The following is a 27,066-nucleotide window of genomic DNA, read 5'->3' on the forward strand; positions in this document are numbered from 1 at the left end:
TTGATTCGGTCGCCCGAGATAGAAATGGAAAGATCTAGGAAGGGGAAGGAGGAGTCTGAGACGGTCCAGGTGAATTTGAGGTCGGGGTGGAAGGTGTTGGTAAAGTGGATGAACTGTTCAACCTCCTCGTGGGAGCACGAGGCAGCGCCGATACAGTCATCGATGTAGCGGAGGAAAAGGTGGGGGGTGGTGCCAGTGTAGCTGCGGAAGATGGACTGTTCCACATATCCTCTGAAGAGGCAGGCATAGCTGGGGCCCATGTGGGTGCCCATGGCTACTCCTTTGGTTTGGAACCCTGCTACCCCTCTTGAACAAAGGAACTACATAAGCTATCCTCCAGTCATCTGGCACTTCACCTGTGACCAGCGAAGTATTAAATATCACCATCAGAGTCCAGCAATCGCCTCCATTGCCTCCCAAAGCAGCCTGGAATCCTTCTTATCAGGGTGTGGGGATTTTTACACCTTTATGCCTACTAAAGCATCTAATACCTTCTCCTTATTAACCTTAATATGTTCTTGAACATAAAGCAAAAAAAAACAAAAGAACTATGGATGCTGGAAATCAGAAACAAAAACAAACATTGCCAGGAAAAACTCAGCAGGTCTGGCTACATCTACAGAGAGAAAGCAAAGTTTAACACATTGCATCCAGCAATCCTTCTTCACAACCCATGGTAGCTATGAGAAAGTTTTTTTTTAATGCAGAAAGTAGGGTGGGGGGAGGGATTAGGGAATGAACAATCGGTGAAGATGGAGCCGAAAGAGAGAGACAAAGAAGTAAGTAATGGTCAGTCTGGCAGAACGAATGGGGACAATGGGTTCTATCTAATAGCAGACTATGTGTTTACAAGGCCTAGTGTGTGGAGGGTGGGAAATTGACTTGGGAGAAGATGTCTCAAGCCCTGAAATTGTTGAACTTTATATTCAGTCCAGAATATTCCCTGAAATCCCCAGCAACAGCTTCTTTCTCCTTTGTGAATACAGACAAGATGTATTCATTTAAGACCTCACCCACATCCTCTGGCTCCATGCACAGATTGCTCCTTTGGTAACTAATACCCTCCCATTCTCATTCCTGGGGAATGAACTCTTCCTCTGTGCAGAGAAAGTGAAAAGGATTCAACTCAGTTCAAACCCAAACTGGAGGTTCTTCATTATAGGAACAGACAATAAGGAGCATTAAAGTCATGGCGATGGGAGGTTCAGTGGATGGTGTTTTGACTAAGCAGTGGATTTTGGCAAGTCTAAATATGCCCCTCTGGTGTGGTGGATCACTTGTTCTTCCATTTAAGGAACAGTGGCAACTATTTTAGTTAATCAGCCATGAGTCAAGTTTCCTGTGCTCAGAACCCTCAAGAGAGGTGGGCATTATTGGAGCAGAAGTTTGTATACAGGACCCCTCCAGCAGCCACTGCCGACGAATACCCCTAAGTACAACCCTCAATTAATCTCAGTCCCCTCCCCCACCCCATCCTGGCTCCACCAAATCACACTGAATAAGAAGTTAAAGACTTCACAGTGGATAACTCCCAGATGATCAGTAGTGAAACCAGACAGCTTTGATTGGACTGATATTTCTTCAGATGGAAGCCTGAATTACAGAATTGTTACAGCGTAGAAGGAGGTCATTTGGCCTGTTGTGATTGCAACGGCTTTTCAAATATGTATTATCACCTAGTGCCAATTTCCTGCATTTTCTCCATATCCTTGCACACTAGCTCTAAGCAATTAATTTTCCATGCCCTACTGAGTTCCTCAGTCATATCTGCCTCCATCATATTTCCAGACCCTAACTACTTGCTGTGTGAAAATATTTTTCTCGCATCACTTTAAATCTGTACCTCTCATTCTTTTTTCCTTTTACAAGTGGAAACAGCTTCTCCCTCTCTACTCTTTCCAGCCACTGATGACTTCAAAATCTTCCCTCAATCTTCTTCTCTCCAAGAACAGTCCTAACTTCTTCACGCTATCCTCATCACTACAATTTCTCCAGCTTCGCAATTTTTTTCAACATTATTGAGATAATAAAAACATAACTTGATATGATTTTCCCAGAAGAAATAGGAAGGAACTGAACACACAGGAAATGGGAAAGGGTCGAATGAAGGGGTAATGGGAATTAAGGGTCAAATATGGGATAGAGGGTTGACCAGGGGATAAGGGGAATTGATGGGCAAATGTGTTAGGAATGAGTTTCAGGTCAAGTGTACGGGAGATTGAGGATTTTGGGGCAGATGGGAAATTGAGGATTGAATGGGGCAGAGTGCAAACTGAAGTTCAAATAGGGGAGAGGGGAAATTGATGACTGAATGGGGGAGTGGGAATTCCAGAGTCAAATTGGAGTGCAGGGCATTGAATAACATAATGGGTTTCCTTCATTAACGATTTCTTTCTGCAAGCATTTTCAATGAATCCAAAGTGGTGGAAAGTTGAAGCAACAAGGAAATAAATATGGCCCAGTTTGATTGGGACTTACGCAGTCGGTTCAAAGTGGTGAAGACTATATCAGGAGGACAAAGACAGTTGATGAGTATAAGCTGGATCAGCAACAATTTCACTTCACTGAATGAATGAATGTTAATCCAGTTCTCATGTCACCCTCTGACCTATTTTCTGTACAATATGATGTTAGTTTACTTGGTCTTTTATAATGTATCTTTGGAATTGTGGTAGAGTTAAATATTTTATGTTTTTGCACCACTTGTTTGTTCTTTGCTTATTGCTCTTTGTTTAAACAATCAGTATAATCAGAAAGTTTATGGTTTTGAATCTTTTGAAATTAGTTGTGTGTCAAAGGGCCACATGTACTTGTAGACCATACGAATAAACTGTACAAAACAGGAGGAGTCCATTTATCACATGGCTTTTTTGAAAGAGCAGTCAAATTATTTCCAACAGACTGAACGGTGAGTGTCAGGCAGGCTAGGTCAGGTTACTCACTGGTACAAGGTGCCGACAGAGGGTCAGAAGCAGACCGGTAATAGTTGGTATCGCACTGGCAGAAGAGAGCAGCCATCACATCAGAGTGACTGTGAAGAGGACATTTCGCACAGAGCTGGTCTCCAGAGCTTGACTTGAAAAACCCAGGCTCACAGGCTGAAAGAAAATAAAACGTATATCTCAGCATCATCCTTTTACAAAACCACCAACTGCTTCAATTAGCTTTTTGGATCAATCACCGAACACTTTCTGCTTTAAAAGGCTGTTGGATTTTCATTGATTAATTAACATATTCTCAAAGCCATAAAGCCGTGGAGATTTGGGAATAATTTGTAGCTCCACTCTGTTTTTAACAAGCAGCTGATTGCATCAATGATTGTTTGAATCTCTGAGGAGTTACTTTCTGCAAACTTGGGAAAAATTTGTAAGTTACTGTGGACCAAGCAAGCAGTCAAAAAGAGGAATGTATAAAATGCGCACATCAACAGATAAATTCACAACAATTTGGAAAATGTCAATTCATTCAACTATCACATGTCAAGAGGCAGAGAGTGTATTATCCCAATCCTGAAACCAAGATTGGAGAGATGTAGGACTTTTAGAGATTTTACTCATTTTTCCTGTACTGGTAGTTATAATTCAGCAGTCCTGGCCACAAAACCAGGAAAACCAACATACTGAAATCCTTCACATGTTCTTTTTATTTTTCAATTCTTATTCTTGTTCCATTTTTTGCTGCAGTAGAAAATAAGTGTCAGACAGAAGGGGAAAATAATCAACCTAATGGAATTAAACATTTCTGTATGAACCGAGGGGAAGATGAAGGAGAAACCATAGAGGCATGCTCAGAGGAGAAGGCAGTGGTGTACTGATCTAATAATGAAGAATCCTAGGCTAATGTTCAGGGAACATGGTCCAAATCTCACAGTGGTAGGTGATGCAATTTAAATTCAATAACATTTAGAATTAAATCTCATCTGGTTCACTAATAACCTTTGGCAAAGAAAATCTGCATCTGCTGTCTTTATCTGGTCTGGCCTACTTGTGGTTCCAGCAATTTGGTTGACTTGTAATTGTTTTCTTAAATGGCTAGAAAGCAAAACAATTTAAAGGCAACTAGTAATGGGCAAGAAATGCCAGGTTTGTCAGTGACATGCACCATAAATTCATTGTTTACCCATCATGTCCACACCAGTTAATGAAGATCTAACTGAAATAATCCCATTTTCCAGTTCTTGGCCCATAGTCTTTGAGGTTATGGCAATGCAAATTTATATCTAAATGCTACCTGAATGTTTCTGACTCAACTGCCCAACCAGGCAGCAAACTCCAGATTCCCATCAAGATTGTTCTTCAACTCTGCTTTTAGCCTTCCTTCCTATCCACCTTACCTATGTACCTCACAATCTTATATACCTCTATCAAGTCCCCTCGCAACTTTTCTTGTTCCAAGGAAAACAACCCCAGTCTGTTCAATCTTTCTTCATAGCTCAGTTTGTCCAATTCAGGCAGCATCCTGGAAAATCTCCTCTGTGCTCTCTTTCCCATGAACATATCCTTCCTATAACGTTATGAACAGTACTCCATTTGTGATCCAATCACTATTTCATGGTCTATTGGGGCAGCATGGTGGCTCAGTGGTTAGCACATCTACCTTACAGCGCAAGAGACCTATGGTTCAATTCCAGCCTCGGGCGACTGTCTGTGTGGAGTTTGCACATTCTCTCCGTGTCTGTGTGGGTTTACTCTGGGTACTCTGGTTTCCTCCCACAATCTAAAGATGTGCAGGTTAGGTAAATTGGTCATGCTAAATTGCCCATAGTGTTCATGGATGTGTAGGTTAGGTGCATTAGTCAGGGATAAATATAGGGTAGGGGGAAGGGTTACTCTTCGGAGGCTTGATGTGGACTTGTTGGGCTGAAGGCAACAGTGAGGACTGCAGATGCTGGAAATCAGAGTCTAGATTAGAGAGGTGCTGGAAAAGCACAGCCGGTCAGGCAGCATCCGAGGAGCACAAAAATCAATACTTCGGGCCAAAGCCCTCCATCAGGACCCGAAGTACCTGTTTCCACACTGTAGGGATTCTAATTCTTATACAGTTCTATCATTACCTCCCTAATATTATTGCATGCCTTGGGTAATAAAGCATACTTTTTTATCCATCTTAACTATTTTCCCTACTATCTTCAGGGATCTGTGGATATGCAGATCTTCAAACCTTACTAGCAACTTACTTTTTCAAGGTGTAATCTCTTACCTTGTTAGCCCTCTACAAAAGCATTACCTCACACTTATCTACATTATATTCCATTTGCTACTGCTCTGCCAGCTGGCCAGTCAATTGATATCTTCCTTCAGTTTCCTCCACACTATTCACCACCTTACCAATATTTGTGCCATCTCTGAATTTCTTGATACAGTTCTATTATAACCCAGCTCCAAGTCCAATGGAGCCCCACTGAAAACAGACTTCCAGCCATAGAACCATCTCCATACCATCACCTTCTGCTTCCTGCCTTTCAGTTAATTTTGGATTCAATGTGCCACTTTGCATTGGATCCCATGGGCTTTTACTTTCTTGACCAGTCTGCCATGAAAAGCCTAATCAAAAGACTTGCTAAAGTCCATGGAGATGATCTACAAGAACTCCTTTAAAAAGCTATACTCTGTTTTCACTCCAAGTGTGGTTTGAAGTAGGTTAATAGCTCAGCGCTCCCGGATAGGCTTTGTTCAACTCCAAGTCCTTATTTAAATTCAACTGACCATCCCTCTCCATATGGAACAAGTGGAATATCTGTCGAACACAGCAGAAAATGTAACAGTTCAGGAGCTTCTTAGGAAGTGAAGGTGTGAATAGCCCTGGGTCACAGAGTGCCAAACTAAGTGTAGCTTTTTAAATAATTCTTGTGTATCATCTCCATGAATTAATTAAGTCTTTTGATAAGATTACTCATGGTAGAGTGGTCACTTCACTGGGTTTAGGATTTGTTTTACTGAATCCAATCTGTGGAAGCAAAGCCCTTTCTGTTGTGAAATAAACTGAACTCTGAGACTTTTCTGACCTAGGTATTCTCCTTGTGCTTTTCTCACCTGGTAGTGAAAGGTATAATCATTCCCACTCAGGTTCTTCGTTAAAATTGCAACCAGGGCCCAATGATATCATCAGAACAGAATGTATGTGTGTGGTGACAGTTCTGGGAGACTGCCTTTGGTGCCTGAACAGATTAAAACTGAGAACAGTGAATGGTAAATGACCTGAATGACTTCAATCTCCCTCAGTGAGTAAGTAGAAATTAAACAGTGCCTCTCATGAGAAACAGCATGTTGCCCCTCACTATAGAAAGCTTCAACAGTAAAGACAAACATCAGGGAAAAAGAAATTTCTTTCCAGTTCCACAAAACAATCGATCAAGCAGCTTCTCTCCACTGGCAGCGTGAACATGACACTTGGACATGTACTGGAGGAGAAGCAGGCTGTTCCCCAGGGTTTCTGATCAAAACAGTTACTATAGCAATCAGACAAAGTCCTGTTTTGTCCTAACTTGTGGCAGTTTTAAACTGAAGGTATCTGTTCTGGTCAGTGCAAAATTGGGCAGGGTGCTTTTTTTGCTTTGCAACATTACAAGTTGCAAATCTCTAAACCTGAATTGAAGACTAATGGCAGGCGAAAACTGGACTGTGTACATCTGTCTGGTTGCTGTTTTAACAACGCTCAATCAATTATTCGTGGAAACAGTCCAAATATTTAAACTTTTGAAAACAATTAGAAGTAATGGGGGAGAAAAAAATCACTGACAGTTTGATACGTGATGTGTAGAATTGATGGATTGATAAAGTTTCTTAATGCATCTCCATAAGGCTATGAGGGAGCAGATCTAAGCATCAATTCAGAGCTGGAACAGTTGGTGAAATCAATCTCAAAACACTTTTCCCATGTGAATAGAGTTTATTGATTACATTTTTTAAACCTATTTTCTAATCAACACACTCAGCGACGTTAGCATACACCTCTTATGTCAGTGATGGGCAAGTTTTTTGGGGGGATTCTGAGAGATAGGATCAATATGCATTTAGAAAGGCAAGGACTGATTAGGGATAGTCATCATGGCTTTCTCTGTGGCAAGCGTGTCTCACAAATTTAATCACATGGATTTTAGCATGGCCTTTGACAAGGTTCTGTGAGGTAGACTGATTAGTCAGAGCAGATCTCATGGAGAGCTAGCCAACTGAGTATAAAATTAGCTTGATGGTAGGAGACAGAGGGTGGTGGTGGAGCGTTCTTGCTCAGACTGGAGACCTGTTACCAGCAGTGTGTTTCAGTGCTCGGTACACTGATGATCATCACTTATATAAATGATTTGGATGAGAAGATAGGAGGCAGTGGCTAGCAAGTTTATGAATGACACCAAAATTGGTGGTATAGTGGTAGAGGTGGGTACAGTTACAACATTTAATAGGACATTTGAGGCAGGTACATGAATAGGAAAACTTTTTGAGGGATATGGGCCAAATACAGACAAATGGGACCAGTTCATTTTAGGAAACCTGATTGTCTTGAATACGTTGGGCCGAAAGGTCTGTTTCAATGTTTTAAGATTCTTTTGCTCTGGAACAGAGGGACATGAACTCAGGTTTCTGGCTTAAAGGTAGGCACCCCAAGACCCCTCTAGTTTATTGAAAAATATTAACCTATTTAAGAGACATTATTACACACCTCTGGAGCAGATGGGACTTGAACCTTTGTCTCAGTGTAGGAACATTGCCACTGCACTACAACAGTCCAGTTTGTTAGCTACTCAGTCACACAACTTATTCCATTCAGCTGTTCCCACTTTATAATTCATAACTTATTTAAAAATTATAAAATTCTATTATGACCAGAAAGGGTAAACATGGGAAGGATGTTCCTGGTGACCATGGAATGCAGAACCAGGATCACAATCTAAGGATGTGAAGTAAGCCATTTCAGATGGAGATAAGGTGAAATTTCTTCATCAAGAGTGGTGGGTTCATTGAATTCTCTGCTATCGAAAATCAAAACAACGAATGTTTTCAAGGAGGACTTGGATAGGGCATAGAGATCATAGGATAAAGGGAGAAAATGGGAAGAAGGCATTGAGTTGGAAGATTAGCTATGATCATATTGAATGACGGTGCAGGCTTGATGGGCTGAATGGCCTTCTCCTGCTCCTGTTTCCTATACTTCTATATTAATTCCAGTCAAGACTCATTTAAATGTTATCATTCTGCCATTGGGACTCTCCTGTTCCAACTGAATTTAGAATACTATCATTGCTTCCGGAGTCTGCTGTTAAGTACGTAAACAATATGTCCCATTCATTGGAGCTGGTTTTGACTATGGAGTGGCTCAATGCTGGACAAATTGACTTAAGAGGGGACACTGCTATTCAACCATTTTTTTTTATCCTATCGGATTTGGAGGATGCTGTGAAGACATCTCTGATGATACTTCTCTAGTGCTTGGAGATGCCAGCCATTGTTTGTCCAAGAGTTTGAAATATGTTGGAGTGCCGGGATGGCTGCTGCAAAGTCTTCAACTCAGGTTTGAGATTCTGACCCCCAAATCATCTTTTCATAAGCTGGCTGAAAGCTGAGCTGGCACATTGGAGACCATGTTGAATTTTGGTCAATGACTGCCTTTTAGAAAAGTCTTTACTCAGAACCAGACATTGATATTTACCTTCTTGCTTGCAGTTGTGGATATCAGTGCCTTGTTACCATAACTGAAAATAACCTGGTACCTGAAATATCACCCCTATGCACCTGAAAAAGGTTTCACAATTTTGAGTCATACAGTCATACAGCACGGACCAGCCCATTCCCAACAAAATCCCAAACTGAACAAGGAAATGCTTTCCCACAAAATTTGGGACTTCTTGACGAGAGTAATCCAGAATGATCAAGTCCCAATACTTCTTTCCAATGTACCTTGGTGGGTACTAAATCTAAGGCTGTAAGATCACAAGGGACCACATTGAACTGGAAGAAACAATGGTGTTCTATCATTCACTCAAATGCACCTTCCAACAGAGACTGAGAATCCTGCTCATACTAACTAGTAGTGATGCTAACTGTACTTTCAATCTCTCACCCCTTCTCACGCCCAGCACAGAGAATGATTTCTGAGACCATCAGGATTTTACTGGCTCAGTACTACATTATTATGTTCTACACACACACAGTGTGACTTCCTTTGAGGTATCCAGGATCCTTTCACATGGTTAAACTGCACAGAACATGGACTGCAGCTTGCTGTTCAAAGTTAAGGCGTGAGAGGCGCTACAGATATGAAATTGGTGTCCTGGGGGTCACTTTCAATCTGGATTCCAACATCGCTATCTAGTTAGCCCTTACCACAATATATCATTGCAGAAACATCACTGTGATACTGTTCAGTTTAATATCCAATAACAGATTTTCGATGAAGATCTCAATAATTAAGCACTTCAGGAATGTCACTGGAAGTGATACCCTTCTGTTCATTTCATTCAGAATATTTTTAAATCACCCTGTTCAAAGATGATTTTACACACTGCTGGAGCAGCTAGATGTTAAACACAGGCCTCTTGGCTCAGAGATAGGGATACTACCATTGCACAAGACAACCTGCATCATTCCACCATGAATGACATAGTTGGTATTAGTAACATCTTCACTGAAAATGTGTTGCTGGAAAAGCGCAGCAGGTCAGGCAGCATCCAAGGAGCAGGAGAACCGACGTTTCGGGCATAAGTCCTTCTTCAGGAACTTCCTGACCTCCAGCATCTACAGTCCTCACTTTCTCCTAGTTGGTTAGTAACATCTTCTTTTGTTAAGCAGCCATCAAATTTGGGGTGGGACGAAGATCTTTTAACCACTCCAGAGCCTCATATTGAGCAGAATCAAATGGAAATATCAGTAAACATAATTTAAATTAATTGAACTTAATGGAGCTAGCATTCAAAAAGTAGAATGATTACAATAAACATGATACTCTGTATGTAAAAAGAGGGTTTTGCATTATTAAGTGTCAATTATAGGAAATTGAAGAAAGAAAAACTATTTTCATAATAATTATCAGTGTGGTGTGACCTATGATCTTGCATTTTCCCTGAATAAACCTATTAACTCTGATCTCTGTGTATCTTCTGCATAATTCATAAAATAATGACTGCATTATCTTCAAACTGCAATGGGAGAGTGTGGTTGTAAATGAGTGTTTGCTTTGACAACTTAATCAAAGCAATTTAGTCACATTGTATTTTCCTTGAAGGATTTGCTGATATTAAATACTCTTTAAATTGGTAATTTGTCGTGCAAACTCAAGCCTAGTCAGGACTTTAAACTACTAGCATAAGATTAGAATCAGTATTGCAACTATGGATCATAATATTGAGGCAAATATTTGGACAACATATCGGCTTCTGGAAGTGTGCATGTTTCTGGTTTTAAAAGCTTGCTTGGCAGGTTACAGTGTGTCTGTGGAAACAGCTGATAAATGTGTTCACATTGGGACAGCACATGCTTTGCATTTCTTTATGTTACGAGAAAGATTGTTATTCAAAACATCATTGCTTGCTTTGGCTTCGTAATGGGAATTTTGAAGTGACTAGTATTATAAAAGCCCAAGCAATCGCTCAGCCTGAACACCAGATGGCGATGTTTCCAGGAGGTGAAGTCAGCAAGGCTGCAGTTCATGCCTGGAGTCTCACCATATGGGTGAGCGGGTTAAAGGAAGCCTGAATTGCTTAAAATTAAAAAGTTCTGGAGAAGCTCAGCCGGTTTGGCAGCATCTGTAGGGAGAAAACCTATATTAATGCTTTGAATCTATTGACTCCAGTCTTTTCCAATACACTCAAAAAGTATAGTGCTGGAAAAGCACAGCCAGTCAAGCATCATCCAAGGAGCAGGAGAGTGACATTTCGAGCATAAGCTCTGTGGCACATTCCTGATGAAGGGCTTATGCTTGAAATGTCCATTCTCCTGCTCCTCGGATGCTGCCTGACCAGCTGTGCTTTTCCAGCACCTGCAGGCCTCACTGTCTCCTTTTCCATCACACTACTGATTAGCAACTACTCCCATTCTTACCTTTAGACATTGCGTATGTTTAGGATTCACAAATCAGCACTCAGCTTGTCTGGCTCTGTTACGAATGAAGCCTCTCTGGCCATCAGGTCCTGGAGTGTGATTTGAACCCAGGTTGTCAGGTTCAGAGGCAAGGACATTGTCCACTGCACCAAAAGTCAGCATAAAGGGTGTAGCGCGCACACACACACACAGGTGAATTTGTGCTTAATACTGATACATCATTCAGAAACTGAGTAACTGAAAGAAAATGCTTTTAGTTTATGAAAAAAATACTTTTGGAACATCTTAAATTTAGTAAAACATGCCAAGGTGATTCAGAGGAGTGTTTATCAATATTTGACAGAGAACCAAGTAAATAGTTATTGGGACAAAAGATCAAAGGTTTTTCCAGAAATATCAGTTTTAAAGATGGACAGAGATTTTGAGGGAGAAGTTTATGGAGTAAATAAAATCAGAGATGCTCCAGAGGCTAGAATTGAAGGAATGTTGTCATTTTGCAGGAGGTTAAAGAGATAAGGTGGTTTGAAATCACAGAGGGATTTGGAAACAATTCTGAGAATTTCTGAATTATGGCACCAGTGAACTGAGAGCCAGTGTAGGTCAGCAGTAAAGGGGAAATCAGTAAAGGTGAATATGTGTGATTTTAGGATGCAGACAGGAATGGTTTAAGTTTGTGGACTGTGCAACATAACATGGCAGTTGATGACAGGGTGGCACAGAGGATAGTGCTACTGCCTCACAGCACAAGGGACCCAGATTCAATTCCATCCTCAGGTGGCTGTCTGTGTGAAGTTTTCACATTCTCCTTATGTCTGCTTTCCTTCCACAGTTCAAAGATGTGCAGGTTAGGTGAATTGGCCATTTGGAAATGTAGGGTTACAGGAATGGGGTGGGTCTGGGTAGAATGCTCTTTGGAGAGTTGGTGTGGACTCGATGGCCTGAATAGCCTGCTTGCATACTGTAGGGATTGTACGTGTGTGTAAGGTTCTTCTCAATTTATTCTCAGGTAAGATGCCAAGATTGTAAACTGCCTGATTCAACCTCAGACAGTTGCTGAGAAATAATGAAGTTGGTGACTAGGGAGCACTCTGTGTAACAAGGATTGAAGATATTCAATTGGAGGATTTTTTTATGTTTAGTGAACAAGGACTGTGTCAAATCAGAAGAGTAGAGCTAGCAAAAAGTTGTATGTCATGAATGCAACTCTGATAATGCCCGGAGTGAGGGAAGAGAGTGAATTTGAATTCATATTGTGTTCTATTGCGCCCAGAAAATGGTTTCTGAAATCTAGTTACTTTGATAGCAGAAGCACAACAGTGAACTGTAAATGGCAAAGAGTCATTCACAGCAAACATGCAGAGTGACCATCTGATCTGTTTGACATGAAGAGGAGATGGTTCACCAAGACACAAAGGGAATGGTTTGGACTGTTTCACAGATAGTACTGAGTGATATTCATCATTCTACCTGAACCACCAGCTGAGTAGAATGGAGCTTTTGTTTAAAATGACACACACTTAAAGAATGGCACTTCTAAAAATAAAACTTTCAATCACTGCTGCATTGAAGTGACATGACCTTCCAACTCCAAAAGGGGATTTTGCTTTCCATTACAGTCAAGATTTCTATCGAGAGGTGACTAATGGAATTCAATTTTCTTTTTGTGTTCTGAATTTCACAGTAAAATATTCTTTCTCGCCACTCTCCCCTAGTCTGATCTGTCAACCCAGTTGGAGAAACCTCCAAACATTGGTCTCACACTGATTGACCAGCCTCAGTATAATTGTCTGACACAAGCACCTATGCAATTATTCAAATGGTGAAAATTCTATTAGAAGGCAATGTCTTTTCATTTGACATGTTCTTTTTGACTCGGAGCAATACTGCTATGTCAGTCAACTGCACTGCATAGGATCCCGTATTAGGGAATCAGTTATTGATGTTTGACAGTAAATACCAGACCTGAGTATTTATACTGTAATCTATATATCACATATGCACAAATATGAACACATGGGTGAGGTCTGGTACACTATCCCCAGACACATCACAGTGTCATTTGATTATCCACCCAACACAATTTGATCCAAATTCAAACTAATTGGTATTTACAATCGACAAAGTCAGCTGAAGTGATTCAAATTTCCCGCAGACAGTAGTGAGGTGAAGCATGAACAGTCCGGTTTCAATTGATTAACAAATAAATTTACTTAAATCACATCAGTCACTTCATTAATCTAGTGAGTTCAGAGAATTTAAAGTGAATAAAGAACAGTACCATGATAATATGCTGCGCTGTTCATCCCAGAGCACATATAAGTAAAGAGACTAGATTATCAAGCATAAATTAAATCTTCTCAGGCCAAAACATTGCAGATTCCTAACAATGGGTGGAATTTTCTGCAGGACACTTGCCCGGAGGGGGGTGTGGGATAATTGGTTCTTTGATTGGACAATCGAACACGTGACCTATTGAAGATGCAATCTCTGGTTGAAGTACTGATGGGAGCTTGAGCTCTGATGTACAAGGAGGGTTGTGTCTGTACAACATGTTAAACATTGATGAACAATAGCTCACTGGCTCTGCCCTGTCACTCACACATAATGAGAAGAATATGACAAGCAGGGGTCAAAGATTAGACTCTTCCCTGAGCCTCGGGAGAATCATGTCAGCTGGTAGCATCTGGAAGAATGCCATTGTTTGTATTTAGGATTTTTAGCTGAAGTAGAAAGAAACTATTTAATATTCCATTTTTAAAATAAGATTAATTGTACCCAGGTAATATCCAACCATTCAGGAGTAGAAACAGCGTACATTCAAATAGAACCACTCTCAATGTCCCAAAATATTTAACAGTTAAATACTTTTTTTGTTTTAAGGTTGAGTCACCATTTTAACTTAGGAATAGTCATGCATTAACCAAGGGATAGACAGGTGGTAAACAGCAAATTAATTCCTTGGCGATGGTTGATTTGATGCTTTGTGTGTTCATGGGGTTCAGAGTTGACTTTGAGGATTGCCAGGGGCAACTTTCCTCTGGTTGGGTCTGTCTTGCCAGTGGGACAGATAGGGGATGACAGGGTAGACCGGGTCATTGCTGTGAGAATTTGGTAAGAGTGATTTTATTTTTCTTATTCTTTGATGGGATATGAGCATCACTACCTGGGTCAGCAATTGTTGGCCATCCCTGTGTGCTCTTGAACTGAATGGCTTGCCAGGGAATTTCAGAGGGCAGTTAAAAGTCAATCACATTGAAAGACTGGAGTCACACGTAGGCCAAACCACGTAGTGATGTCAGATTTTCTTCCTCAAAGGACATGGTGAACCAAGTGACTTATTTTCAACCATCCAATAGTGACAGTTACAGTGCTTGACCCAGAAACAGAACAGAAGCAGGGGTAGGCTATTCCATCCTTCAAGCCTCATTGAGTCATTGAGATATACAGCATGGAAACAGATCCTTCAGTCAAAATGATCATGGTTGATCATTCAGCTCAGTTACCCTGTTCCTGCTTTCCCCCCATACCCTTTATCCTAAAAAACTGCATCTAACTCTTTCCTGAACATCTTCAATGTTTTGGCCTCAACTATTTTCTGTAGCAGAGAATTCTGCAGGCTCACATTCTCTAAGTGAAGACAGTTCTCCTTATCTCAGTCCTAATTGGCCTATCCCATATCATTTGACTGTGATCCCTCTTCTAGACTCCTCATTTGTCTGGAACATCCTCCCTGGGTTTACCCCGTCTAATATTGTGAGCATTTTATAGGTTTCCATGAGATCCCTTTAATTCTTCTTAACTCCATCATCCTAAATGATCCAGTCTCTCTTTAAATGTCAGTCTTACCATCCCAGGAATCAGTCTGGTAAACCTTTGTTGCACTCCCTCTATAGTCAGAATATCCTTTCTCAGATAAGGAGACCAAAACTGCAGACAAAACTCCAGATGTGGTCTCATCAAGGCTTTATACGATTGCATTAAGAAATCCCTGCTCCTCAACTTGAACTTGCTCACTAGGAAGGCCAACATACAGTTTTCCTTCTTCCATTGCCTTCTGCTTACTTTCAGTGGTAAGTGTACAAGGACATCTCGGCTTCGTTGCCTCTCTCCCTTTCTCAATCTATCGCCATTCAGATAACAACTCGCATTCCTGTTTTTGCTACCAAAGTGAATAACCTCACATTTATCCATCTTATACTTTATCTGTCATGCATTTGCCCACTCTATCAACTTGTCCAAGTCATACTGAAGCATCTCTGCATCCTCCTCACAGCTTACTCTCCCACCCAGCTTTGTATCATCTGCAAATTTGGAAATGTTGCGCTTAGTTCATTCATCTGAATCATTAATATATTTTGTGAATGGCTGAGGTCCTATCACTGATCCCTGTGGTTTCGATTCTAGACTTTTTATTTAATTAATCGAATGGAAATTCCCCGATGCCTTTTTGGGATATGAGCTCATGTTTTTTTTTGAGATAAGTGCGGAGGAAGGCTAAAAAACAGGAGGGACTTTCTGCTCCAGGTTCTCCTATATGATTACATTCTTTCAGCTCAGTGTATATTTCCACAGTGTTAAAGTGCCTAATTTTATGGCCAGGCAGGATGTGCTTTCCCTTGCAGGTCTCTAACTTCCAGGTGCCATTATTAGAAGCACCCAGATGGCAGTTCACTCTCTACAACCCAGTAGCATCACTCAACCTCAGGTCATTACCCCATACACTTCGAAAGATATTAGGAGCCAGAAAAATACTGGCACCATTCTTTATTGATGTCTCCCTAGAGATTTTCCTGAGGGCTGTCCTGAAGAGAAGGGAGATGCTTGCTCTATGGACTGTACAAAGAGACCACTCTGACTAATACAGGTGCCATGCTGCACATGGCGCCTACCATTCTCATGAAGCTGAGCTGGATTGTGTACATTCATAGTCTGATGAGGTAGCTATGAATTAGCAACTGGCACAACTTCGGTGTGAAGTTAGGCCACTTTTGGAATATTGCTTGCAATTCTGGTCTTCATCCTCTAGGAAGGATGTAGTGAAACTTAAAAAGGTTCAAAAAAAGATTTGCAAATATGTTGCCAGGGTTTGAGAGTATGAGCTACAGGGACAGGCTGATTAGACTGGGGCTGTTTTTTTTTCCCCTGGAGCTTCAGAGACTGATGGGTAACCTTTATAGAGGTTTAAAAAAATCATGAGGGGCAGGGATGGGGTAAATAGTCAAGGTCTTTTCCCCGGAGTGGGGGAATAAAGAACTAGAGGGCATAGGGTTAAGGTGAGAGGGAAAAGATTTAAAAGGGACCTAAGGGCAATGTTTTCACGACAAGGGTGGTGTGTGTATGAAATGATCTGCCAGAGAAAGTGGTGGAGGCTGATACAATTACATCATTTAAAAGGCATCTGGATGGGTATATGAATAGGAAGGGTTTAGAGGGATATGGGCCAAGTGCTGGCAAATGAGACTAGATTAGTTTAAGACATTTGGTCAGCATGGACAAGTTGGACCAAAGGGTCTGTTTCTGTGCTGTACATCTCTATGACTCTATGATCAGAGTGCCTGAAACACAAACATGTACACTGGCAAGACCTGGTAGGATCAAGTCTGAGCTTTAAAAATTTGTTTGAAATGTTGGGGTATCCTTTTGGAGAGTGAAAAGACCACTTATATTTTACTTGGAAATACTAACTGTGAAGAATGGAATTTTGAACTGCTTTATTGCAGAAAATGAACACTTTTTTTATGTAACTCAAAGGAAAAGCAGAACTGTGTGGTCACTGATTAGTTTTATAAAACATGCTTTTCTTTGATGAAGCTATATTTGATAATGTTATGAGACATGATGGCACTGGGTGTCTTTTGGAGACAAAAAAAAACAATCAAAGACTTTAAAAGAAGAACCTGTGAGCTCAAGCCAAGACCTAGGTCCAACTGACCTACTATTAAACTGAGGATCACTGCAGTCAACAACAGTCATCATGGTATTATTGTCAAAAATGAACAAAAAAAATGAACTGTGAGAAAGTCACATCTTTGCACACATTTTGTTTTTGATGCAGATCCACAGACTTTGTTGTTTTTTTGCCTGTATACTTTACATAAGATATTCCTGAAAAACAACTTTCTCTAATCTGTCCTGTCAGCTGTGCCAGTCATAGTTCTTGATGCCTGACCATAGGGGATTGTAGGTGAATTAACATGGCAGGTGTAAGGGCAAAGTACAGTGGAGTGAAGGCCATGGGTTGACACAAGTTAAATCTAGTTGGCATAGGTATAAAGGGCCATGCAAATTGGGTGGAGGAGCATAGGTTGGCACAAGGATGACTATATTGCATGAAGTAGTACATATTGGCAGATTGGGCATAGGAGAAAGGGTCAATGACCTGTGGGATTTTTTTTCTGTTTTTGATACATTCACTATACAGAACCGGTACATGGAGGGCAAGCCTTTAAGGTCAGCTTATCCCATATCCAGCAACTTACATGTTGGTCTAGTGTTGCCCGACTTATCTGCCAGGCAATACTTGTAGATATTAACCTGAAATTCGTTGGGATAGCTGAAATGAAGCAAAGGGATGATTGACCTAGTGATTAAAAAGGTCACTAGTTTAAATAGATTAAAATAATTTTATCAAACAGACCATGGTAGATGACATGTTTATGATGTTTGCCAGAGTAAACTGATCATTTGCTGGAGACTGAGCAGTGCAAAAGTTTGAAAACACATCTTCTTTGTATGCAGAAGTGGCTGAGGGCATAGTTAGCTAGTTCAGGAAAGGCCAGCAACTGGACGTTGGGATAGAGAAGGCTGGTTACCTGTGCTGGTCTGATCCCTAGTCAAGCCGAAGTAAACATGTTCACTTGTGGTTGTAAACGTTGTACGGCAAAAAAATTTTCAGTATTTTTTGCTGTGTCCTTTGTTTTAATAAAGAACACTGGGGAGATTCTGCTGTTAGGCCTGCTTTGGGTGACTGATATCCAGAGGAAACCCTGAAGGATTGGGAAAACACCTCTATACAAACTTGGAAAGATAATTCCAATTCCAAGCCACAATCCAGGCCAACCCCCCCCCCCCCCACAACTCCTGGGTTTGGTTTTTGGAGCTGGAAATTCTGTGACTGTAGCCTGGAGTGAAAATCCAGGGGGTTTTTTTGTGGCTGTTTATAAGGAAAATCAAAGAGACACTATGCAGTGTTTCCACAGAGTAGAGGTCATCACATTCACAGGTTGTCTCCAGTTCGAAGCTCAGCAAAAACATTATTAAAATCTATTCATCTGAGTGTGAAGAAAATTGACAAGTAAATATTGGCTGCAGATTTAGGAGCACACATTAGCAATGTGACATTTTTATAAATAAATTTAAAAGTTTGATTTCAATTGACTTCTGACCTCTTCCTTCATCGACCGTCTTAACCTCCCGAAACGTCAATTTCGCTGCTCCTTGGACGCTGCCTGAACTGCTGTGCTCTTCCAGCACCACTAATCCAGTATTTGGTTTTCAGCATCTGCAGTTATTGTTTTTACCCCATTAAACAGATTTAACCAGCCACAGCCTGCAAAGATCAGAGTTCCCATTTCTCTGCATTTTGTATTTCCAAATCATTAGTTTATTCACCCTGTTTGAATTTCCTTAGTCTGGAAGTTTTGGAAAAATATTATCTTATCCCTTTTGTCAAGAGGGTACCGATAATATTTAAAGCTGAGATCTGTTCATGTCAGCGGCTTCAGTTCTCTGAGAATTCATGGGAATGTAAATTAAAACATTCCAGAACATCCACATGTTGAGATTGAATATTCAAAGTGAGGACCCAATGGAAATTCATTCCCAATGATCTGGGACCATTGTGTCACCAAGGGTGATGCAGAGCTGCTGCTCTAGAAGAGGCACAGGGTCGTCCCAATAAGTTTGAGCAATAAAATCCCAAAGAGAAGGTGCAGAATTCAGTAGCCCAGCAGCCAAGAAATTGAAAAAGCAGACCTGAGGGCCTTACCTCCACCTCCAGAACAGGAAATGACATAACTCTTCAGAGGCCAGTATCCCATCACCAATCACCCTTCATTTAAACATGTATAGCCTTTGACAATAGCACTGCCTCTTACTGAGTCAGGCATAAGAGTGCCAGTATCCCTGACATACACCTTTTTGTGTCAACCAGGGCTCTCTGCTTATCCCAGATTAGCAGTCCCAGTCAGAGAACGCATATTCTATGATGTCCACCCAGAAAGCACACCAGGAATTTGAAGAGAAATCTACAGGCTGTAGCCTGGTAAATTACATATGTGTTGTGTGGGTGGATTTCTTTGCTGTCTTCATTAAATTCTGTGAAGCATGACTGTCATGGGTATTAGTATTAACATGGAAATGTCGGAAGAAGCCATGTCCCTCCCCAGCTTGAAAATCTCACTCAGGTCTCTCGTGCTTTGACACCTCCTAGAGATTCTTGACTGGCCTGATTTGCATATGTCAAAATGGCAGGATCACACCAGCTCAGGTTTCCTGGGTTTCCATCCTGAGCACACTTTGGGTAAATAAGACCTGGAGCAGCTACAGAAATTGAGCCTTAACAATAGAGATCAGATTGAAACAGCTGGGAAACAGGGTGTTTGGCATGTCATTTTCATTTGGTCATTCTGCTCATATCAGCCATATAAATACTATGGCTGAAGAACAGGTAAAGGCTCAAATTCTATGGCGAGTAACTCATCTCCTATCTCCCCAGCCTGTCCGTCAACTACAAGTCACAGGTCAGAAGGTGGTGGAATATTCCCTGGATGGGTGCAGTGCCAACAGTATTCAAGAAGTTTAACATCACACAGGACAAAACAATAGCTTGACTGGCACCACATTCACCAGCTTCAACATTCAATGTTTCCATCACTCATGCACAGTGGCGGCTGTGTGCACCAACTACAAGATGCACCATAGAAATTCATCAAGCTTACTATGACAGCACTTTCTATATCTTTGACTACCTCCACCTAGAAGGTCAAGGGCAGCAGATACATTAGTAAAAGTGACCACTGTACAGTCCTCGTGGAGACAAAGTCCTGCCTTCATATCCTGCCTTACATTGTGTTGTGTGGCACCATCACTCTGCCAATGGGACAGATTTTGAAAAGATCGAGCAAATCAAGACTGGGAATCCATGAGGTGCTGTGGCCAATGTGAACAGCAGCAGAATCATAAGCTAATACAATTTGTAACCTCATGGCCCGGCATGTTCCCCCATTCTTATCATTACCATCAAGTCAAGAATCAATGCTGGTTCAATGGACACTGAATAAGGGCATGCCAGGAATAGCACCAGGCATACATACAAATGAGGTAGCAACCTGATGAAAATGCCAAACAGAACTATTTATGTGTAAAACACCATAAGCAGCAAGTGACAGTCAGAGGTAAGTGATTTCACATGCAATAGATCGGATCCTAGCTCTGAAGTTCTGCCACATCCAGTCATGAATACTGATGGACAATTAAATAACTCACTGGATGAGGAGTCTCGACAAATATCCTTATCATCAAAGGTGGGAAAGCCCCACACATCAGTACAAAAGATAAGACTGAAGGATTGACAGCAATCTTCGACCTGGAATGTGGAATGGATTAATCATCTTGGCTTTCTCCAGCGGTCCCCAGCATCACAGATACCAATCTTTAACTTTGATGCACTCCATGTGACATCAAGGAATATTTGGGGCTGCAACAGCTATAGGGCCTGACAGCATTCTGGCAATAATACTGAAGACTTGTACTCCAGAAGTTTTGCACCCCTGCAAAGTTGTTCCATTACATCGGGAACACAAGTATCTACCCAACAATGTAGAAAATTGCCCAGGTAAGGCCCTACACAAAAAGCAGGACAAATCCAACCTGACCAATTACTGCCCCATCAATCGACTCTCACTCATCAGTAAAGTGATGGAAGATGTCATCAACAGTGCTATCAAGCAGCATTTGCGCAGCAAAAACCTGTTCAATGATGCCCTGGGTTTCACCAAGGCCACTCAGCTCCTGAATCCATTACAGCTTCAGTTCAAGCATGGACAAAGATCTTGTGAGTGAATGCCCTCACATCAGGGAGCCCTAGCAAAACTGGAAACCATTTGGAATTGGGGAAAACACTGCACTGGAGCCAAATCTCGCACATAGGAAGATGGTTGTGGTTGTTGGTCAGTTATCTCAGCTCCAGGTCATCTCTGCAGGAGTTCCTCAGGGAAGTGCCCTAGCTTAACTACCTTCAGCTGCGTCATCAATGTCCTTCCCTTTATCTTGAGGTCAGAACTGGAGATCCTTGCCAATGATTGCAAACTTTTCAATACCATTCATGACTCCTCAGACACTGAAGCAGTCTATGTCCACATACAATAAGATCTGGACAATATCCATATTTGGGCTGGGAAGTGGCAAATAACCTTCCCACCTCCACAAATGCCAGACTAGGACCATCACCAATAGCAGTCAATCTAACCACGACCTTTTGACTCTCTCTAATACTTTCTCCTATTGGGCTCACAGTTACTATCTGAAATCTGTTCAGGCAGAATTCTTAATTAACTCCTTGCCAAATTGGACTGGAGAGTTTTTAAAAATTCTTAAAATTAGAGCTAAGTCATTCAGACATGAAATCAAAAAAGGACTATTTCACACAAGGTAGTGTAAACCTGGCTCTCCAGGTATTCTCCAGAGTATTGTCAAGGCTGAGAATTTCAGCAGGTTTTTGTAAGGGCAAGAGTGTCAAGGGGAAATGAATAGATAGCAGAATGGATTTGAGGGGGTGAAAGGCCTACTCCCAACTCAGCCCAGTTTTGGATCCCAATGAAGATATCATACAGATGAACTCCATGACACCAAACACCTACATTGCCTTCTTCTTGTGAAGGGTGAGATGGCCTGTCTTCAACAGGAATGACTACTTGAGAGAATGGCCAGCAGTCCAGGAGAGGAAGGTATGGATCAGCTGGAATAAGAGCAATGGAAGTGTGCGGCCGTTTCAGTGTGAGGGTGAGATTTTTGCATTCTGCCTGGAAATAATTGCTGTTAATGGGGATGGTTTACAATGGCATAAGATACTGAGTGCTCATCCTCGATAACCAGGGAGAGGTATGAAGTGCGAGTTTTACAAATGTTCCTTTGAAGTGCTGATGTGCTTCAGGCTGAGTGCAGAAATAAAGAAATATGTGATATTTTCCCAGATGACTATTCCTGGCAACTACTTATATTTACCATCTCTATGATAATGCACTGAATAAGGATTGTTTCAGGTAGTTCACTGCCACCAACTCTCCTTTCTCTTTGCTTTGCTTTTCTCTTATCTTGTGATTAGTGTCGAGGATACACCACTGTACAGTATCTATCGAAGAGATAATGAGCATAAGAGCATTTGTTAAGGCTTAATAAATAATTAATAAATATTTACCCAGACTTTGGAAAGCATGTAGAGACATGTCTGCTGGTTATGAAGTTGAAAACGTGTACTGTACCTTTAAGAGAGAGAGAATGCTATTCTGAACTGAGAGCTTACAAGCACCTGTGTATATGACTAGTTGGCGGTCCCAGAGTATACTGGAAAATTGGAAATATGTAACATTTGGCCATGAAAGAGATACCTGAGTTGGTTACTGTTTTAACAACAATTTAAGTTTAACAAGTCAGTTTAAATTATGTCCCAGTCTAAAGCCCAATCGATTTTGAATTTATTGTTTTACCAACACTGAACCATTGGGACAGTCTGCTATTGGGAGTATAAAAAATGTGGACATTTTGAAAAATAGAGAGAGAGCAACTCCTGTCGAGGGAGAAAGGCTCAGGAAACTAACATCTTGCTCTCCAACAAATTCGGAAACAATCTTAACCAAAAGGTACCTTTTCATATGAAACATACTTGCAGTAGAAATAAAGAAGACAACCCAAGGAGATCCTCAGCTAGAAGGAGAAAGACAGAGAAAACAACAGTGGCTGTGTGGTTTGAAATCAAGTTGAGGCAATTTTAATAAGTGCCCTATTGGAACAGCAAATTGTTATAGAGTTGGAGGCATTTAATAAGCAGTAAAGAGAAAGGGGGGCTTAGAGTTGTTGTGTAATGTTCACTTTTAGAGTTAAAAATAAATTGATGTTATTTTCATTAAATAGTGGAATTTGGGAGTTCTCTGACACTCATACTTTAATGGATCAGATGGCAAGGCAAACTTTTCTGGGTGTTTGGGTTTAAGTAACAGAGGGGTTCACCGTCATGTCAGAACGGCTCAAGTTCAAGATTTGGACAGGTTTAGACAGATCCAGTCTGTGATTTGGACAGATTTGAACAGATGTGGAGTACAAAAGATCCCAGCAGGTTTAAACACTTGCCAATTAGTGTCCTAGACCTTTAAATAAAACGTAGATGAAAAAAATTGTTTAATTTTCATTACTTGGTGTTGGTTAAATTAAAAGTAAGTGAAATGGCTCTTAAGATTGCTAAAGAGGTCCCTGGGTTTGAGGATGCTTCCTAAATTTGCCAAGAAAGTTTAGAAAGACAGAGGAATATACTTTCAGAATGAGCAAACAGGTTAGAATTGGGTTTAACCAGAGACAGAAGAAAAGCTGAAATTGTAATGGAGTTGGTCAAGCACTTCGGTGTATCAGAGAAACAGACAAGTGCTGTAGAGTTAGAAAAACTTAAATTGCTATTGAGGGAAATGGAGTTAGAAGATAAAGAAAGGGAAAGAAGAGTCATGTTAGAGGAAACAGAAAGGGAGAGAAGGTTCTTAGTTGAGAAAAAAAAGAGGGAAAGAAGAAAGGGAGAGAATGTCCTTAACTGAGCAAAGAAAGAGAAAAAAAGAGAGAATTTGAACTTCAGAAGTTGTGAATCAATCAGGAAAGTCAAGTTAACAGGATGGGGATGAAGAGAGAAGTGATGGATCCAAATATGTTAAACCATTGCCATATTTTGATGAGAAAGATATCAAAGCCTTTTTTCATTTCATTTGAAAAATTGGCTAGGCAGATGAGTGGCCAGAGAACTTAGAACAGTACAGCACTGTATGGGCCCTTTGGCCCTCGATGTTGTGCCATTCTGTTATCCTACTCTAAGATCAGACTAACCTATATACCCTTCATTGTACTAACTTCCACGTGCCTATTCAAGAGTCACTTAAATGTCCCTAATGTTTATGACTTTACTCCCACTGCTGGCAGTGCATTCCACACACCCACCACTCTCTGTGTAAAGAACCTACCTCTGATACCTCCTCTAAACCTTCATTCAATTACCTTAAAATTACTCCCCCTAGTAATAGACATTTCTGCCTGGAAAAAGTCTCTGGCTATCCACTCTATCTATGCCCCTCAACATCTTGTACACTTCTATCAAGTCTATCAAGTCACCTCTAATCCTTCTTTGCTCGAATGAGAAAAGCCCTAGCTCCCTCAACCATTCTTCATAAGACACGCCCTCCAGTCCAGGCAGCATCCTGGGAAATCTCCTCTGCGCCCTCTCTAAAGCTTCCACATCTTTCCTATAATGAAGCAACCAGAACTGAACACAATATTCTAAGTGTGGTCTAACTGGGACTCCCTAGAGAGCTGCAGCATAACCTCGTGGCTCTTAGACCCAATCCCTTTACTAATGAAAGCCAACACACCATATGCCTTCTTAATAACCCTGTCAAACAGGATGGCAACTTTGAGGGATCTATGGACAAGGACCCAAAAATCCCTCTGTTCCTCCACACTGCCAAGAATCTTGCCTTTAACCCTATATTCTGCATTCAAATTTGACCTTCCAAAGTGAATGACTCCACACTTTTTCAGGTTGAACTCCACCTGCCACTAACCAGCCCAGTTCTGCATCCTGTTAATATCCCGTTGCAACTTACAACAGCCCTCTGCGCTATCCACAACTCCATCAACCTTCATGTTATTGGCAAACTTACTAACCTACCCTCCCACTTCCTCATCCAAGTCACTTAGAAAAATCACAAAGAGCAGAGGTCCCAGAACAGATCCCTGCAGAACACCACTGGTCACTGAGCTCCACGCTGAATACTTTCTGGCTACCACCACCCTCTATCTTCTATGGGCCAGCCAATTCTGTATCCAGACAGACAAGTCTCTGTACCCCATGAATCCTTGTGGATAATGCTAGTTCAGACTAAACTGGTAGGCAGTGCGAGTGAGGCATTTACAGCACTGTCAGATGAGGGATCAAGAGATTATGCTGATGTCAAAAAGGCTATTTTGAGTGCTTATGAATTGGTACTAGAAGCATATAGACAGCAGTTCAGAAACAAAAAGGAACAAGGTCAGACTTATGTTGAGTTCAAAAGAATTAAACATAGCCATTTTAATGGATGGGTGCAGGCCTTAAAAATAGATAAGACCTATGAGGCTCTAAGGGAGATTATTCTGCTGGAGGAGTTTAAAAACTCACTTCCAGAGATGATAAGAATTCATGTGGATGAACAGAAAGTTCAAGGAGTGAGAAGAGCAGCAGACGTAGCAGATGATCATGCATTAGTACATAAGGCAAAATCTAGCTTCTAACAAGAACTTCATCCTGTGACAGATAGAAATTGGGAAAAGGGGAGATTCTTCACTACAAAACAAAAGAGTAGAGCACACTAGTATTAGTTTATCACCAGGTGAAAAAAGATGCCCAGAGGGTGAAAAGGTGGTGAAAGGCCTCAGGTGTTTCCACCGTGATAAGGTGGGTCAAACAAAATCACAATACTGGTCGTTGAAGAAAGGCACTGTGGGAAAAGATGTGGTAAAAGAGGCTAAACCGGTGGGATTAATGGAAGTACTAAAAGAAACCCCAAGAAAAGTCAAGGAGCTGCAGAAGAGTGCACAGCCTCAGCAAGGGCCAAGTATTGAGCTAGTGTCTGAATTCGATAAAGACTTCACATCTGTGGGGAAACTTTACTCAGGAAGAACAGAGGGAGAAGGGAAAGAAAATACAATTTTGAGAGCTATGGCAGCTAATCAGTCTTTAATAGTAAGAGATGAACATATTTGCACTCTTTCTGACATGTTATCCGAGAGAGTGGTAATTTGTGGAGTAGACGGACTGAAATTTAAGATCAGGTTGGAGTGCCAAATCAAGACTGGGGAAGTAACAGTGAGAGTGATTGACATAAATGTCAGTTCCAGGAATACAGTTTATTCTTGGAAATGTCCTAGCATGGATCCAAGATGAGAGAGACACCCCCAGCTGTGTTGAAGCCAAAGGAAAATCAGGGAACTGAAGAGTTAAAAGAAAGATACCCTGGAAGTTTTCCAGACTGTGTAGTAACAAGATCCAACTGTACTAAGTCACAGCAAGAAACAAAAACTAAAGAGAAAGACCAAGGAGTTGAGACTCAGTTAGCTGATAGCCTGTTTGATGGGATGGGGCTAGGAAAACCTGAACAGGTAGAGAGGGTCAGGCAGAAGTGTTTAGTCCCAAAAACCTAATGGACTTACAACAGAAAGATGAGACAATAAACGAAACATATATTGATGCATATTCAGAAAGGGAATCAGAATATGTTCTTGAGAGTTATTATCTTAAAGATAGAACCTTAAGAAGAAAATGGAGACCACAGCAAGTTAGTGCAGGGGAGAAATGGGTGGGCATATACCAGATTGTGTTGCCGGTAGCCTACAGACAGGAAGTGTTACGGGTAGCACATGAGGTCACCTAGGTGTACGGAAGACTCAGGCTAAGGTACAAATGCACTTCTATTGGCCTGGACTGCAACAAGGATGTGGTTAAATTTTGCCAGATAGGTCATACATGCCAAATGGTAGGTAAGCCACAGGCTGTATTAAAACTAGCAACTTTGTGGCCAATTGCCACATTCGAAGAACCTTTCACGCAGGTTATGATTGATTATGCAGGTCTCCTCCCAAAAACTAAAAGTGGGAACCAGTACTTGCTAACCATAATGGATGTGTCTACCAGATTTCCAGAGGCAATTCCTTCATAGAATATTAAGGCAAAAAGGGTGGTGGAGGAGTTGGTAGCTTTCTTTATGTGGTTATGGGCTACCCAGAGGGATTCATTCAGACCAAGGGTCTA

General features: G+C 41.2%; 1 protein-coding gene across 3 annotated transcripts in view; it reads right to left on the minus strand.

The window, feature by feature from the left end:
- Positions 1–27,066, minus strand: part of epha8 (eph receptor A8) — a 527,638-nt gene that overhangs the window by 195,092 nt on the left and 305,480 nt on the right. For all 3 annotated transcript variants that reach the window (XM_072586821.1, XM_072586820.1, XM_072586819.1), the window contains exon 4: positions 2,943–3,098. In XM_072586821.1, coding sequence (XP_072442922.1) covers positions 2,943–3,098 — 156 coding nt within the window. The remainder of the gene's footprint in view (positions 1–2,942; positions 3,099–27,066) is intronic.

The sequence above is a fragment of the Chiloscyllium punctatum genome, chromosome 16 (assembly GCF_047496795.1).
Source record: "Chiloscyllium punctatum isolate Juve2018m chromosome 16, sChiPun1.3, whole genome shotgun sequence".
NCBI lineage: Eukaryota > Metazoa > Chordata > Chondrichthyes > Orectolobiformes > Hemiscylliidae > Chiloscyllium > Chiloscyllium punctatum.